The sequence below is a fragment of the Cajanus cajan genome, chromosome 9 (assembly GCF_000230855.2).
Source record: "Cajanus cajan strain Asha chromosome 9, NIPB_CcT2T_4, whole genome shotgun sequence".
In the NCBI taxonomy this organism is placed as follows: domain Eukaryota; kingdom Viridiplantae; phylum Streptophyta; class Magnoliopsida; order Fabales; family Fabaceae; genus Cajanus; species Cajanus cajan.
In genome coordinates this window covers 52,164,502-52,182,031 of record NC_138525.1, presented here as the reverse complement: position 1 = coordinate 52,182,031, position 17,530 = coordinate 52,164,502, and the positions used below count along the sequence as shown (strand labels likewise).

At 28.0% G+C, this 17,530-nt stretch overlaps 1 protein-coding gene and 1 long non-coding RNA gene across 2 annotated transcripts; both read left to right on the top strand.

Moving 5' to 3' along the window:
• Positions 1 to 1,347: 1,347 nt before the first annotated feature.
• On the top strand, positions 1,348 to 7,337 carry LOC109797489 (WAT1-related protein At4g08290). Its single transcript, XM_083063642.1, has 7 exons — positions 1,348 to 1,625; positions 1,990 to 2,049; positions 3,401 to 3,517; positions 4,151 to 4,388; positions 4,555 to 4,713; positions 6,078 to 6,229; positions 6,610 to 7,337. Exons 1-7 carry the CDS (start codon positions 1,414 to 1,416, stop codon positions 6,758 to 6,760), a joined length of 1,089 nt encoding a protein of 362 aa, XP_082919768.1. The 5' UTR covers positions 1,348 to 1,413; the 3' UTR covers positions 6,761 to 7,337.
• A 5,170-nt stretch (positions 7,338 to 12,507) lies between these two features.
• LOC145951739 (uncharacterized) lies at positions 12,508 to 16,736 on the top strand. Its single transcript, XR_014429636.1, has 3 exons — positions 12,508 to 13,861; positions 15,174 to 15,868; positions 15,946 to 16,736. It is a non-coding gene; the product is annotated as an uncharacterized LOC145951739 (long non-coding RNA).
• The last annotated feature ends 794 nt before the right edge of the window (positions 16,737 to 17,530 follow it).

Here is a 17,530-nt window from a genome sequence, read left to right as displayed (position 1 = left end):
TTTAATCACCATCAGATATTTTGAAGATTTCTTGATATTATTAATTACATATACATACATATATATACAATTATGAAATTTGGAACATTATTACTTTGATCATTCATAGAGAATATATATATATATATATATATATATATATATATATATATATATATATATATATATATATAATTGTATATATAATTATATTTATTTACTCTCAACTACTAGTTGTAAATCCAAATTAATTATATTTATAGAGTTACTAATTAACCATATATATGCTAGGTAGACACCAGCTACATGGGCAAATTACATATGTCTTTTTTTTTTCCTAACCTTTGTTTGACTGAAAAGAAATAAAGTGAAAAGGAAAGAAATATGTGGAAGAAAAAAAAGTGAATGTGTTTGATTGAAGAAAAATGAGAGAAAAATAAAAAAAAAAAATGTGAATCTCATTAATTATTTTCACACTTATTTTCATTCATCTTTTTCTATAATTTCATCCACCATATATTTCTTACGTATTTATTTTTCCCTTCCTACAAAATGAATCCTAAATGTTTAATTAAGACTTTGTTTCAATAAACTTTTTCATCGGTAAGTACTTGTATGAGAAAAAAAATAAAAAGATTATTACAAAATTAATTTTTTTTTCTTAAATTAAAATCAACTTTTCTACTTCAATTTTTATACAAGTTATAACTTCTTTTAAAAAAACTAAGCTCCATAAGATGATTTTTCATTTCAATAGAAATTTGTTTTTTCTAACTTTTTAATTTTCTTCCATATTTGTCGAGTTCAAGTTCAACCACTCATCAACGCACTGACATATTTAAAAGGAGTCTAAATTAGTTGATTGAATACGTGAGTTGTAATAAACTCATCACGCAACAATGATAGAGTTGGATTTTCATGGATTTAAAAGAAAAACATTGAAAAAAACTTGCACTAGCTATTCACTGTATTACTGCGGAACCTTTTGGGATTGCAACCAAAAACTTGAAAACGTTGATATGTTTGACCAGATGTTGCATGGTTAGTTCTCTTTAGAGCTGACTGTAATTGTTAAAATTGTGATACTAATACTAATACATATAGAAGATAAGTGTGGGTTGAAAGTGACTCATTCATATTCAACATGAGGGAGCGAGGGGGGAATCAAACATGACGTTGCTCCACAAAATTGAATATAATAAGATAGCTTTACTTTAATTGTGTAGTGGAAACTTTGCAATGACAATTTCGACGAGAAAGTGAGAAGGACCAAAAGCAGATAGAACTTTAAACAGTGGTCCCAATTGTGCATAGTGGGTTTTGTCTTAATCACGGTTCGTGGTCTTTAAAAGGGTGGCCATTTCATGCACTAGGTATAGCATAGCCTCATCATAGTCTTGGTGCCAAATAGCAACATTTACTAACAGTGTTAAAATGATGGAGAAATTATGTGGTGCCAGTTTTGGCAACATGTTGAATCAGGGAAAGCCTTATTTGTTAACAGTGGGGTTGCAATTTGGGATGGCTGGAACATTCATCATCACCAAGGCATGTCTTGATCATGGAATGAGTCGTTTTGTGTTAACTGTTTATCGCAATGTCATTGCTGCCGTTGGCCTTGCTCCTTTTGCACTTATCTTTGAAAGGTGTGCTACTTCTCAAGTTATTTATCTATATTCTCTTTACAAACAAATATAGTGAGGAGTAACCGAGCGGTTAGTACAGTGATTAAATATCTTGTTCTCATACGTTATAACGATGATTTATTTAGCATAGAACTTCATATTTGCGAAAAGTCCAAAACCCTTTGAAGACGGTGACAGTGAAAAACAAGATTAGTTTCTACTTCAGTGGACCATAGATATAACATGATCCAAAGGAAAAAAAACGTAGTGAGAAGTAACTTAAACTTTTCAGCATATAGTCCATGTCTGTCATAATTGTTAAATGCTATCTAATAACTCTGCTTTGAACTTTATTTAGTTAATTATCTTTTAATAATTTCTGCAGGAATAGACCGAAAATGACAATGCCTGTCTTCATGCAGATAGTGGCCCTTGGATTTCTTGAGTAATTATCTGAAACCTATCTATTGATTCTATTCAGTACTCATTTCCATGACGTGTAACATACTCGAGTATTTTAACACATGACTCCTAAATCTTTATAGATTAGTGCATACATACTAGAACAACTGAACAAATAATCCTTACTTTACTATGGAGTGCAATATTCACAGAATCCTGAATAAATATTAAACAAATTCCTCTCTATACTCGGATCAAACTTTTCATTTCAACAAAAAGATAGGTGCTATGGGTTAACTTATCAATAGTAAATCAATAATTACACCTGATTACAATTATTTATAAAAACAAAAAACCAATATCTCTAGCAATTGAGAAAAGTTTTGGTTTCCTTTAATAAATAAGGTCCCAGATTCAGTTCTCATAAATAGAAATATAATATAAAAGCTTTTAAAGCTTTTGTCCCACTTAATAAGTCTATTCAGTTCGACAGGATCAGATTAGCAGAACTTAATGTAACTAAACCAAGAATTAGGGTCTCATACTAAAAGTATAATAAAAATATACATTATTCCTCAAGTAAAAATTGTTTAATTCCAGCAGTTATGTTATGTAAGTTAGTTAAAATTATTCATATTTTTATCTACAATTACTACTTTATATTTTAATTGAAATTTCAAGAGAGTTCATTGACACCTAAAAGTTTAGGGTGGAATACTTTTTGATAGACAAAGGGAATTTCAACACTGAGGAAAACTGAACCGTAGCATAAGAAAATGTCACTGTCCAGCTTGATTAAGTGTGTGATATACAAAGTATTTACAGAACTAGCTAGAACAAGTGAAGCAAAAGACCCCACAAAATCAAGGAATCTATCTCATTTGGTTTTGTAAGATATATGTAAGTTATTGTAAACATCCTTAATACCCAGTTTGATTCTTTCAAATTTAAAAAGACCCCACGAAATAAAGGACCAATACAGCCCAATTATAAAGCCTACGTACATAATCGATTCCTTCAAAAGCATTTCGAGAAAAATGGAGCAAGAATTCCTCCATGTTATATAACACACCAGAAACAAAGTTTCATGTAGCAGGGTAAATTTAGGGTGGAAGGTTGAAAAAATCTAAAACGTACTACATGGAGTTAAGTATAACTTAACCTGAAGTAGTCCTTGAACAGGTATCTTTATAGGAAAAATAAAAGGAAAAAAAAATTAAAACTGAGATGTGTGGATTCTTATTATTCAAAATTTCAAATCCATAAATTAAGACAATGGAAAATTTTTATGTAATGTAGTCAAACTTATGGCAAGTTTTTTGCCCATTGACCGTGTCTTATTATTGTATACTATTTGGTTGAAATTGATTGTATCTCCTGGTATATACTTATAGGCCAGTGATTGACCAAACCTTCACTTGCTTGGGGATGCAATATACTTCGGCTTCATTTGCATCTGCTATTATGAACGCCGTACCTTCTGTAACCTTTGTCATAGCAGTAATCCTCAGGTGAGTTTTTTTTCTTCTGTTTTATAAAAAATAGAAAATTTTATTATGTTTCTTTATTTGTGTAAAGCAACTTTAAATGATTATTATAAAGGAATAAAAATAGTATCAAATAGGATTTAGTGTGTTTAAAATTTATTTTTGAGATATATATAAATTAATACTTTAATATATGAATCATCTTATTATTATTAATTTATTATTTTTCTTGAGCTCTCTTTTTCAATCACACGACATCACTGGCAGTTATATTTCTTTTTCTTTCCTCTGTCTTTTTTAACTTTAATTGTTAAATAGGACCGAAGTGTCCATAAATGATTTTCCTTTTGATCCTTTAGAACAGAAACCAAAACTTTGATTACTAACTAAAACAAAAAAAGCCTTAAAAACTAGTCCAAAGATCACATCACGCGCTTTTTCCTTCAGCTCTACTTTTTATTTTCTTAATATTATATTGATACTAGTGCTAAACCAAAGGGATACCCACTCGTTAATTTCTTGCAATCGTTTCGTAATATGTACAAGACCAAGCACTTGAACCTTAAGGAAAATGATTGTTGGTAATGGTAACATATATATAAACTGATCCAATGCAAAATTATGTTTACTACTACGTAGTTTGTGTTAATATTTCAGGTTAGAGCGTGTGAATTTGAAGGAGTTACGTAGTCAAGCGAAGGTAATTGGAACCTTGGTAACCTTTGCTGGTGCTTTGTTGATGACCCTTTACAAAGGCTCAGAAATAAACCTATTTAATCATCCAAACAGTACCCACCATGAAAGTCACTCTCAGCAGGGTCACAAAAACTGGGTCACTGGGACCCTATTTTTATGCCTTGGTTGTTTGGCTTGGTCCTCCTTCTACATTCTGCAGGTAAATTAATTAATTAATCATACAATTATTACATGATATTTATATATATATATATATATATATATACATCAAATTAATTAGGCATGGGAATGGTTAATTAATTAATTAATTAATATTGTTCTGTTTGTACATGAAATTAAATATGAATTAATGTGTAATTGTGCAGTCCATAACGGTGAAAAGGTACCCTGCTGAACTATCACTGTCGTCGTTGATATGCTTGATGGGTGCACTGCAAAGTGCTGTGGTTGCGTTGATAGCAGATCGTAACCCTCGGGCTTGGGCTATTGGCTTCGACTTCACACTCTATGGCCCTCTTTACGCTGTAAGTAAAGTTAATTCAAATCAATAATTGAGAATAGAAACAATCAATACAACTTTCATCATTATTTATGGCTCTATATACATACTCTTTTTGTCATTTATGCCCTTACTTGATTAGTACTGTCTCAATCAATAACGTTTTGTATAAGAGTATGTTTAGATATAAATTAAAAACATTCTTTTTTAAGTTTCTCTACTAAAAATAACAATTATTTTTTAATAGAAAAGTTCTAAAAATACTTCTAAACCTCTATCTTAACAAATTTTATATTTATTTTAATCATTGGCGTTTTGTATATTTTAAAAATATATTACATCAATGTTGATGTATATTAATAAAGTATTAAATAATTTTATATTAATAATATGAAATTCTAAAGATCGTTAAATAAAGTGATTTGTCTCAATTGATTCTTAAATTAAGGATTGACGTAAGATCTCCAACTTAAAAATAGAGTTGCTTCTGAGTGTATCACTTTACTCTATAGAAGTTTATTCAAAGAAAATTAGTTATACCTCCTCTTAAACCAAAAATAAAAATAAAAATCACATAGATCATAGTGATGCACGTATATGATAGAAAAATGTAAATTAATAATAATTTTTTGAGGTAATCTAATAAACAAATATTAAGTAGTGTTGTAATTGAGATTTTTTATAGTCATAATTATTATAGTAATATATTTCTTTAAATTTTGAATAAAACAATTGTATGTTGGGCTTAAATTAACAAATTTTAAATATTATCTTCATTATATTCTTTATTTAATTGAAATTATATTTTTAATATATATTTTAACTTTTTTATATAAATTGAATAAAAATAGTTCAGAAAAACCAGTTATTTATATAAATGAAATTAATAAAATTAAATAATATTAACTAATATTTTTAGTTAACATATAATACTTTTTTTTTATGAGAACATATATTACTTTTAAAACCGGTGACTTTTGCACTGTCATAAATCTTTTCAGTGTCCGACAAATAGTCCAACTCAAATTCATCACATGTCTTATTTCATTCATATAATATCTTAGGTTTTGTTTTGGTTTCTAATCATCGTATTTTAAAAGCAAGCACTTTTGTTTTGTTCTACAATTTCTTTATACAAAATTATGGGCCATTCCATGTGAAGGTAGATAGGGAGAAAAACATAAGTCATATAGTGTCGGAGATAACGTTTACTGTGTGTTTGGTGTAATAGGAAATTGGATTATAGTCACTTGAATGCGATTGTCTTTAACAAAGGATACATGTGATTTATAAAAGAAAAAAAAAATATATCTTATTAGTTTATCTCAAAAGCAAAATATTGAAATTTAAGATTTGTTTTGACAATAAAAAAAGGTTTGAAAATTGCAGGGAATAATGAGTTCAGGCATAGCATATTATGTACAAGGGCTTGTAATGAAAAGCAGAGGCCCAGTGTTTATGACATCCTTTAATCCTCTTTTAATGATCATCGTTGCTACTTTGGGCTCTTTTCTTCTAGGAGAACAGCTCTACTTAGGAAGGTAACTCTTTTAATCCATTTCATCTTTCTATTCACTCCTAAATTTTAATACTATTCTATTTGTTACAACAAAATTTAGTATACATCAACAAATCTCTCCCAATATTTATTAATTTTCACAATAACAAGTAAATTACACTAAATACCACCATTTTTTTTCGATATCATTCATAAGGGTCAATAGCTCGATTTGATTATAAATTTTTAGATATAAAATAAATTAAGTCATATGCTAAGATATTGAATTATGGTTATGTATAAATTTGTTTTATTAATATTATATATCAAAATTATTAGCACACATGAAGCATAGTGGTGTATTGTTATATTTCTTGTTAATTTCTGAACAATGTTTTTTTGTCTATATATCATTTATACCAGTATCATAGGTGCCATCATTATCGTAGTGGGTCTTTATTCAGTGGTATGGGGCAAAGCCAGGGACTATGAAGTCCTCAAACTGCCGTCAACAGCAACAGTAAAGGAGACCGAAACCCAACAGCTCCCAATTACTTCATCAACTCATAAATAGTAGAGACTATTAAAGCAATAAAAGAAATCACGAGTATATTTGAATATAAGTTAGAAGTGTTTTTAGAGTTTCTATACTGAAAATAAAGAATATTTTTCAATAGAGAAACTCTCAAAAATATTTATAAACTTGTATTTAAACAGACTCAACATAGAACTAGCTCAATTATGGAAAATGAAAAAATTATATAGAGCTAGTTAAGCTAATATTTAAAGCAATAAAAAAAATTGCAAACATGTTTGAATATAAGTTAGAAGTTTTTTTTAGAGTTTTTCTATTAAAAATAAAGAGTATTTTTTAATAGGAAAACTCACAAAAATATTTCTAAATTTGTATCCAAACAAATTTAACATAGAACTAGCTCGATTATGAAAAAAACAAATAAAATTACAGACTAAGAGAAGCTATTTATTGGATGACATATGTTGTATAAGTATAATTTAGTTAGTTGTAATTATTGTTGGGGTTGTTTTCACTAAGACTCCCATAAGTAAGTGTTAATTATTGTAATAAGGTGGTGTTGTGTGATGATTCATATATGTTCAAACAAAACAACTTGTACCTTTCTTTTTTCTCTTCTCTCTCTTCAATTTTTTTTTTTTTTTTGTGTGAATGTGATGAGAGTGTTTTGCCTAGAGTGTGTTTTGTAAAATCGTACAGCACAATGCCTCAAGGTGTTATCATGTTGGTGTAATGTTTGGAGTTCACATGTTGGGCATGAAATATGTTGTTGGGCCGCTTTGGTACGAAGGCTGAAAGTTTAATTTATATATAGACGTTTTGGGATGATGACAATTTTTGGACACGAAAACAATGTTCCTAAAAAAATGGTAGTGGGCGGTTATTTATTTTGCCTAATCAAAACATATATACATTTGTACTTATTATAAAAGAGATATGTGATAGTGCAACTCTTTTTGTCTTCACTTTTAAAAGATCATTATATCCTAAGAAGAAAAAAAAACCCTCTCTTAAATAATTATCAATAATCACTCTTAAATTATCTTTCTTTATTTTTTTAAATTTCTAAAAAAATTAAGAGACATCAAGTGACTGTTTTCCCTACTAAAAGGTTATAAGAATGATACCAATTACAAAGGTGGAGATGTAAATGAAGTCCAAAATCAAATGAAGAACGCAATTTTAACTGAGACGAAAATGATATTTACGGGCTAGCTCTCCAATTCGAGATGGTCCAAATTCCTTAGAGGCCGCCAAATGTGACTGACAATATTGGCTTACCCCCCTTGGGATTAAGAGAATTTAAGGAGTTAGGGGCAATAACTTTCGAGAATTCGTTTAGCCATTCCGCGTTGGCTATCAATATATACTAAAAATATTATTATTATGTAACAATTAAGTGTATGTATGGATATCAAGCATATTCCATCATTGTAAGTGTGCTTTATTGAGGGGTGTAAGTCACAATGTATAATTCGTGAATTCAAATTGACCCACACCAATCTAATGAGCCTGAATCGAATTTTTTCAATATTTGAATTAAATCCAATCTAACTCGACTAATATATGATATTGTATAGTTCAGATAACGAATTTTGTGTTTTCAATCCTTTACTCGATCCAATTTGGTCATATATAATAATAATAATAATAATAATAATAATAATAATAATAATAATAATAATGTTTGAATGATCATGTATTCAGGATAATACTCATTATCACTCTTATTTAGTAACGAGTTTTGTGTCTTAGGTTGGAAGAATTGTAATAATAAAATATATTTATTTTAAATTTTATTTTGTATTAATTAATATTAGCTTTTTTAGTTGATAATAACATAAAAATTTAATAAATTTATTTTAGAATTTAATTTGTATCACTGTTTGCTTTATAGGTTGATAACATTATATTTGTAACAATATATCAAATGATTTACATTTATTTTAAAATATTTAAATTTTTATAAAAATAAATAAATTTAATTGTGTTGACTCGATTAACTCAATCCAACCCAACCTGTTTGTGATTGGGTTGGGTTGAGTTGAATTTTAAAATAAAATTGCACAAACCCAACCAATCCAACTCGTTAAATTTTAATTGGGTCGAGTAATGGGTTCATCCAAACCCAATCTAATCCAACTCACTTACACCCCTATTTTACTTTAAGAAATAATTGTAACCTATACGTGAATATATGCTAAAGTTAGGTGGTAATGCTATAATATGTATGTGAATACGTGAATATATACAGAGGATTAAATTACTCTAAAAGTAATTTTTGATAAAATTATTTCATTTAATAATTTATGGTATATGTTTGTGGAGTTTTTTTAAAAAAAAATTGATAACCATATAATATTTCGTTATATAAATTTAAATTAATATATAAAATATTTTTATGATTATCTGTCAATTTGAATTAACGAAATAAAATATTAAATAATTTTAAATTTTTTAAATTTTGTAGACTTTATCTATACATTTAAAACTTTTAATTTAACGAAACTTTACTAAGAAGTACCCTTCGAGCAATTTAATCCTTCTTAAACACACACAATTTTAATGTTCACACACATATAATTTTAATCTTCAACTACATGTTCAAGATGTTTTGTATGTCTAACAAACTTTGATATTGAGAGCACAAACACTTTTAATCTTCAACTACATGTTCACACACACATATATATATATATATATATATATATATATATATATATATATATATATATAATTTTAATCTTCAACTACATGTTCAAGATGTTTTGTATGTCAAAAAATACTTTGATATTGAAGGAAGCTAAGCATGAATGCAAGAAACTTATGAACGATAATCCAATGAAGAGTTTGCATATGATTGACATTATCCAAAGGCTTGGCAATGAACACCACTTTGAAGAGGAGATTGAAGTGGCTCTTCAAAAGCAACAATTGATATTGAGCAATCATGCTAATGAATTTGTCAATGCACTTGCATTTCGCTTGCTGAGACAAGGAGGTCATTATGTTAGTGCAGGTTTGAACCTTCATTCACCCCCAAAAAAGAATAATTTATAATAATTCTCTACAAGATTTTGAAGATTTCCTAGCTTTTATATTTTCACTTCATCTCATGCACACACATACTTTATAATTAATTAGAATTAGGTTATTTATGTGTCCTATGATAAAATTAATTATAAATAAGTAAAAATGCAAAATACATTATAAAAAAATTCTAATGAAGTATATATAGGATATAAATATTTTTAATGATAAATTAATGATTTATTTATAAATATATTATTAGGGAAATTAATGTAAGAATATCAATAATTAAATAACATCGTGAATAAACTTATACCATATTTTAGTATATATTAAAAACTTATAATTTTTTAACTTTAATTTATTTTATATATAAAACTTAAGTTATTTTCTCTTCTATCATAAATAAAGTTTATTACTAAATTTTTTATTTTATACATTAATTATATAATTTAAGAAAATAAAACATATATATGATTTCTTTGAAAAACTAATTAAATATATATTTAAATAAAACATTTTTTTTTGTTAAAATTCACTTTTATTTTATATAATTTTGTGAATTTAGAATTTTGGTCTCCAAAATTTTTATTGCAATTTCGGTCTCCATAATTTTTAAATTATACAATGTTAGCTTATTTATTAACATGTTATCAAAAATTAAATAAAGTATGCTAAAGTGTATATGATTGATATTATCCCACAGTTACGCTACAAGAAACATCACAAATACTAATCAACAAGAGAAACTCATAGACTTAAGTCCAGCCAAAATGAGAGAGAAAAAACCACAGTGATAGAATGAGGGAATATGAGAGAGAAAAAACCACAGTGATAGAATGAGGGAATAAGGGGTATGGAGGATAATCACTAAGCAACATTTCTAGTGGCTTTTAATGACTAAAATTAAATAAAGCATGCTAAAGTGTATGTGATTGATATTGTCTGACAGTTACAAGAAACATCACAAATACTGATCAACAAGAGAAACTCAAAGATTAAGTCCAGCCAAAATGAGAGAAAGAAAAAAAACATAGTGATAGAATGAGGGAATAAGGGATATAGAGGATAACAACTAAGCAACATTTCTAATGACTTTTAGTGGCTTTTAATGACTAAATTTAAATAAAGCATGGTAAAGTGTATGTGATTGATATTGTCTGACAGTGACAGTTATGTTATAAGAAACATCACAAATACTGATCAACAAGAGAAACTCATATACTTAAGTCCAGCCAAAATGAGAGAAAAAAAAAAAGAACATAGTGATAGAATGAGGGAATAAGGGGTATGGAAGATAACCACTGAGCAACATTTCTAGTAACTAAAATATAGCGATGAAAGTAAAATTTTTTATTAATAATATATTATTATTAACTAAATTTTATTTTGTCACTAATAATAATTATAATAATAAAATTTTTCACTAATAATATATCACTATAATGTTATTACTAGTGATTAAAATATATTGTCAAAAAAAAAAACACTAATATACAATGACATTGTTTTAATGAAGAAAAATTACATAATATAAAAAAAAAATTATTAGGTGAAAAATATACGATGAAATTTTTTGCTTTATTATAAATAAGATAGATTTTTTTAGTAGATAATTTTTGAAAAAACTAATTAAATTGAATTTGACCAAAATTATTTCACTATGTATTTATTATGAAATAAAAAAAAAAAAATTGCCTTCTCAATAGAAACCTAAAACAATAACCGAGTTCAGTTTGGGGTTTCAAATATTTTTCCATAAAGAGGATGTATAGAGTGATAGCAATTGTTTTCATTCACTCACGCTAACAACTCTTGGACTTTCAAAATGGAAGAAATCAAGAACACCATTCAAGGAGAACAAGAAGATGAAACAAAATGAATAACACATTATTCCAACCAGCATCACATATTTTTGGACAGAGATAGAGTGATTTTTCTTTCTATATCGGTCTCCTCAAATTATTTGGCTTTATTGTCAACACTATCTCTTCATCTCTTAATTCCTATGGTTTCTCCCTTATCCTTTACCTTTGTGTTTTTTGTCTTGTGCATGACATTACATTGTGAACATTTCAATCTTTGTACATGAGTGATAACGAAAATGTATAACAAATTTTTTTTACTTTAATGTTTTGCTCATCTTGGTTGTTGATTAGGTAATAATTTGGGTTGCCATCTTTTATGTTGCTGAAAATTGTGATTGCAAACATGTTCAGTCCATTTCTTGTTTGAGTGCAGCTATTTTCATATTTTGTCCTTTTTGTTTATTGGAATTTATTATAGATTTTTCACAATGTATTTTCATTGCGTACACTTATACAAAACAAAAATGTATCAATGATACCACGTACATTGTATTTTAATTATTTTGTCCTTTTAAGTTTGGTAGTTCTTGTATATTGATAATTGTTAAATATTTTAATATTTTTTTAATTTAATTTAAGTAATTATTTTGTATATCTTATGTTTTAAAGTACTATTTTATTAAAAATTAATATTCTAATTTTGTCCGTTTAATTAGTAGGGTTTTTTTTTAGTTTTAGGTATTTTTTTTATTTTTTATTTTTGTTAATTTTGAGATACAAGTAACGAGTCATTTTGTTAATTTTTTTTAGTTTTAGGTTTTTTTTAGTTTTAGGTATTTTTTATTTTTTATTTTTTTTAATTTTAGAGTACTATTTTATTAAAAATTAATATTCTAATTGTTTTTATGAATTATTCAATTGTTTATTCTTATTCTCTTCTTGATCTTATATCTTTTGTGCAAAGCGATTAATTACCATTTTTTTCTTCATAATTTTAGATATTTAGGGAGGTATTAAGAAATTAACCTAAATATTGGAACTTAAAAAAATAAACAAGTTTTAAACCACAAAAATAGGTTTAATCTTTCGAGGATCAACTAAATTGACATAGCTCTAAAAAGGTTTAATTGAACATAGTTATCATGATAGTAAGAATCAATTCAATTAATTATACCTTCATATCCTAAGAGGGAAAGAAGGATATATACCTTAAATTATTTTAACTTTAAGGAGAACAAATAAATATTTGGGTAAAACATTTGAACATATAAGAACTCGTTGAACGAATTATTAATCATGAAAATTTCTTTTATAATAAAGTACTTAAAATCTCTAATTACTCTTATTTTTTATTTCTAGATTTTACTTACAATCAATCGTAGATTTGATTTTAACTTAATCTTTAAGTACTTTTAAATTTTGTTTTTTAATTTAAATAAATATTAACGATTACAAAGACTAAACACGTGGTCTTTATGAATTGGATAATTTATTACTTGATGGAAATCATACACTTACGATTTTCTCTTATCATCAATTGTAAGGTCATAGCAAATATTTTTATGATTACTAGAGAGCATGGTAGATAGTGTAGACAACCAGCCCTATAGACTACAAATAGAAGAAGAAAAAAGTTCACCAATAAACCACCCTTTCCTCTCGAAGATGATAAAAGATATAGAGATGATGAAGAGAGACAAAATGAAGAACAAAAAAGGAATAAAAGAAAAAAAGCTCGGGATCCCCAGGAAAAAGAATGAGTAAGTAGTATCTAGATAGATTTAAACCTCGCAGCTAGAGAGTACACTAGTTAAAAATAAGTTTTATAATGGAGGTTTTGTGCCAGATGTAATTCACACGACATATAATGTAACGTAATGACAAAGTCGTAAATATGAGAAAATTATTTATGATGAATATGACTTGACCAATGTAGAAAAAATTTATGTCAGGTGTAATTGCACCTTTCATAAAATGTCTTAGTAAATTCAACTTTTAAGTTAACCTTAACTTTTTTATGACATGTAGAATTAGACCGTTATAAAATATGTTGGTTTTTATGACGAGTGAAATTAACGAGACATAAAAAGTGTTTTTTATGTAGTGTAAAGTCACATTTCACATAGAAAGCGTATTAATAAGGCTAGGAATGCACAAATCACATAGAATTCACTTTCTTCCTTAGATAGACCCCGTTCTTTTCTCTCCTACATCTTTCTATCCAACGACCCAATTTATCCTCTACAATGCCAATGCATTCCATCCACCACCGTGACTCATCCTTGCACGTGTTTCTTCCCAAGTTAGTTTGTATTTTTGTTCTCCATTTTTGCTTATATTTTTGTTGTGCTTGATGTTGCGGTCTAATTGATTATTGTTTCGATGTTGTTGAATTAATTAGGGGGGTGATATGAAGAAATATTTTCTGATTTTGTGGTTTTGTAATTATGCATGCTAAGTGATCGTATAAATGTGCAAGACAAATTTTGTGAGGTTGTTTTGTGGGTGTTTGGAGCTGATATGGGGGGTTTTTGTTCATAGGTGATTAAGGGTTGATTTTTTTTTGGAATTTTATGTGAACATGGGGGGTTGTTTGTGACAAATTCATTCGAGGCTATTAATTTATAAGCTATTTGTGGCTTGTTTTGTGACTGATTTGAGGCTTTGTTGAGAGTTGATTTGTGATTAATTTTGGAGGTACATTTATGACCTCTTTTAGGCTTTCATTGTGGCTGATTTTGGGCACCTTAAAAGACCTTTTTTATGGGCCTTTCAAGGATTATTTGAGAGTTGTTTTAGACTGCTTATTAATAAAGCCATAGTTATAAGGACTATTTAAATAAACCTGTATTATTTTGGGTTTATTAAACTAGATTATAACTTAGAAATTCATGTAACATAAAAAAATTGTATAAGTTCCCATAATCAAGTTAATTAGTTAATCTAATATAAATTTTTTGGTTTATTTAGTTATATTATAATTATCGTAGAAAGATTTGATAAATTTTGATACTTAGAAAACATTTTAGGTAGCAGCAAACTTAGACATTTTAAAAGATTTCTTCTTCACATGGACAACCTTTACATACACCTCTTCCTCCTTCTCCTCTAAGATTCCCCCTTTTATTAGGGTTGTCAGCATGAAAGGGAGACATGTTGCTCCTGATGCATTGAAGGATGATGTTATTGATGATACCCCACTAAAAGGGCAATTATACACTGAGGACACCCTAAAGCAATTGGTGGCTATGGTTAAGATGCACATATTGGCACTAGTAGAAAAATAGCCTTTTACGTCACTATTTTCTCGTCGGTTAACACAAAAAGCGACGTAAAAAAGACGCGGTGACATTTTTGTAATATTTGTGGACTTTTTTACGTCGGACTTATTAAGGTCCGACGTAAAATGTAAAATTTACGTCGGAGCTATTAATGTCTGACGTAAATTTTACATTTTACGTCGGACCTTATTATATCCGACGTATAAAAGGTTTCACCTTCTTTAAATTACGTGCTAAGCTGGTAGCTTTGTTGTTCTCTCCGCTTGAAGCCTGCGAATATTTTGCTGGTAGCTTTGTTGTTCTCTCCGCTTAAAGCCTTCGAATATTTTGCAGATCTGCGCCTTTTGCTTGCGCCTTTTGGAGCTAAAACATTCAGGCTAACATTTGTGAGAACGTTACGTTTCCTTTTCCCTTTTTTATGTATTTTTCATTTCCTTTTCCCTATTTCCATCTTCACTACTACTTGTTCTTTTCTTCATTTTTTTTGAATATTATTAGTTGCTCGGATGACTAACTCATACCCGCGTTACCTAAACGTCAGTAGCATGTTGACGTGGAGCTGGCTCTGGACCCTCTCGTTTCTTCTGCATCTGGAACAAGCAGAACGGCCCGTTCTCCTTGCAGAACGGTCCGTTCTCCTTGCAGAACGGGCCGTTCTGCTTGCACTCGTTATTTTTTTTTTAAAATTTTCACTACTTTTTTACATCGGACCTTGATATGTCCGACGTAAATTTACATCAGTTTTACAATGTTGACGTAAATTTATGTCTCCCGTTTTAATGTCGGTAACTTTTTCGACGTAAAAAGCTCAAAACAACCGACGTGAAATACCTCTTTTGTACTAGTGTGGAGTCAACCATCTACTATCAACCAATTTCAGATGATATGGTATAGGTGAGGGTTGTCAACATTAGAGAGCACAACAGTCGAGTCCTTATGCCTACTACAAAGGTTCAAATAGTGAGGGGCAGACTCTAAGTACCTTTATTTAATGGTTGAGCATGTTGATTAAGGCCCATGTGTCTAAGGTAAAATTTACTACATTCTAAATTAATGCATTAATTGTGTTTTACTATCTTAATAACGTGTATTCTATGATGTTTAGGTTGATTCTAGAAAGGGAAAAGTGGTTGTTGATAAAAATGTAGTACCTCCTAAGCTTTCTCCTCTCCAGCATTTGGTTGTGACAACACTGAATTTCAAGAAACATGATGTAGTGATAACAATATCTCTCGAGGATGTTGGCAGGAACGAGCCTATTCCTTTCTATTCACTACAAGAAAAATCAAGATTATCTATGGAAAAATCCGTAAATAAACATAAAAATCCGTAGATAAATGTCAATTATCTATGGAAAAAAATCCGTAGATAAAATGGTCGTAGATAACGTATTTTACAATAAATTAAAATGAAAAGATAATAAAATATGTTAATTGATGTTTCAAATAAAATGTATTACCTACGGAATTTATCTACGGGTAAAGTTATCTAGGAAATTTCCGTAGATAAGTTATCTACGGAAATTCCGTAGATAACTTATCTACAGAAATTTCCGTAAGTCTTATCTACGAAAATTTGCGTAGATAACTTATCTACGAAAAAATCCGTAGTTAAGTTACCTACGGAAAAATCCGTAGATAAGTTACTTACGGATTTTTTCGTAGATAAGTTATCTACGAAAATTTCCGTAGATAAGTTATCTACGAAAATTTCCATAGATAACTTATTTACAAAAATTTTCGTAAATAACTTATCTAATAACAATTTTAAAAATATTTATTTTAAAATATTATAATGAATTAACTGAATTTTAAAATATATTTTAATCAAAAATATATTTTTTGATCGATACGGTGACTAAAAGTGTTATAATAAATAATTAAATTTAAAAAAATTAAATCTTATAATAATTATTTTTTTAATAATGCTAAATTAAATATTTTAATTATTTTACAATAAATTAAAATGAAACGATAATAAAATATGTTAATTGATATTTCAAATAAAATGTTTTACCTACAAAATTTATTTATGGGTGAAGTGATCTACGGAAATTTCCGTAGATAACTTATCTACGGATTTTTTCGTAGATAACTTATCTACGGATTTTTTCGTAGATAACTTATCTACGGATTTTTTCGTAGATAATTTATCTATGAAAATTTTCGTAGATAACTAAATATTATCTACGGAAATAATTCCGTAGGTAAAATTCCGTAGATAACTAAAAATTATCTACGGAAAAAATTCCGTAGATAACTAAACATTATCTACGGAAAAAATTTCGTAAATAATATTCCGTAGATAATAATCATTTTTCTTGTAGTGATTTATGTTAGCTTAATGTCATGGACATCATTTTTGGTCATGACCTTCTTTCCATATCAGTGATGCAATTATGGATGTTGTGAGTATTAATTATAATGATTTTATTCTAATTTATTCAATTACAACTTCCTAACATTATGTTTATTTTCATAATTTAAGGTGTCTTCATCGCATCTATGTCCAAGATGCAGAATGCCTTTTATTATGGATTCACTGACTTGGTTATCATCCATTGTGTTAGGAATAAATACATTAAGGTTAAAGAGCATTTGATAAATCAATTTAGGCTAGGTGATAAAAAGGTTTACTGACACTTTATTTGAATGGGTAAGTACAAATTTATATTTTATTTTTAAGTTTAA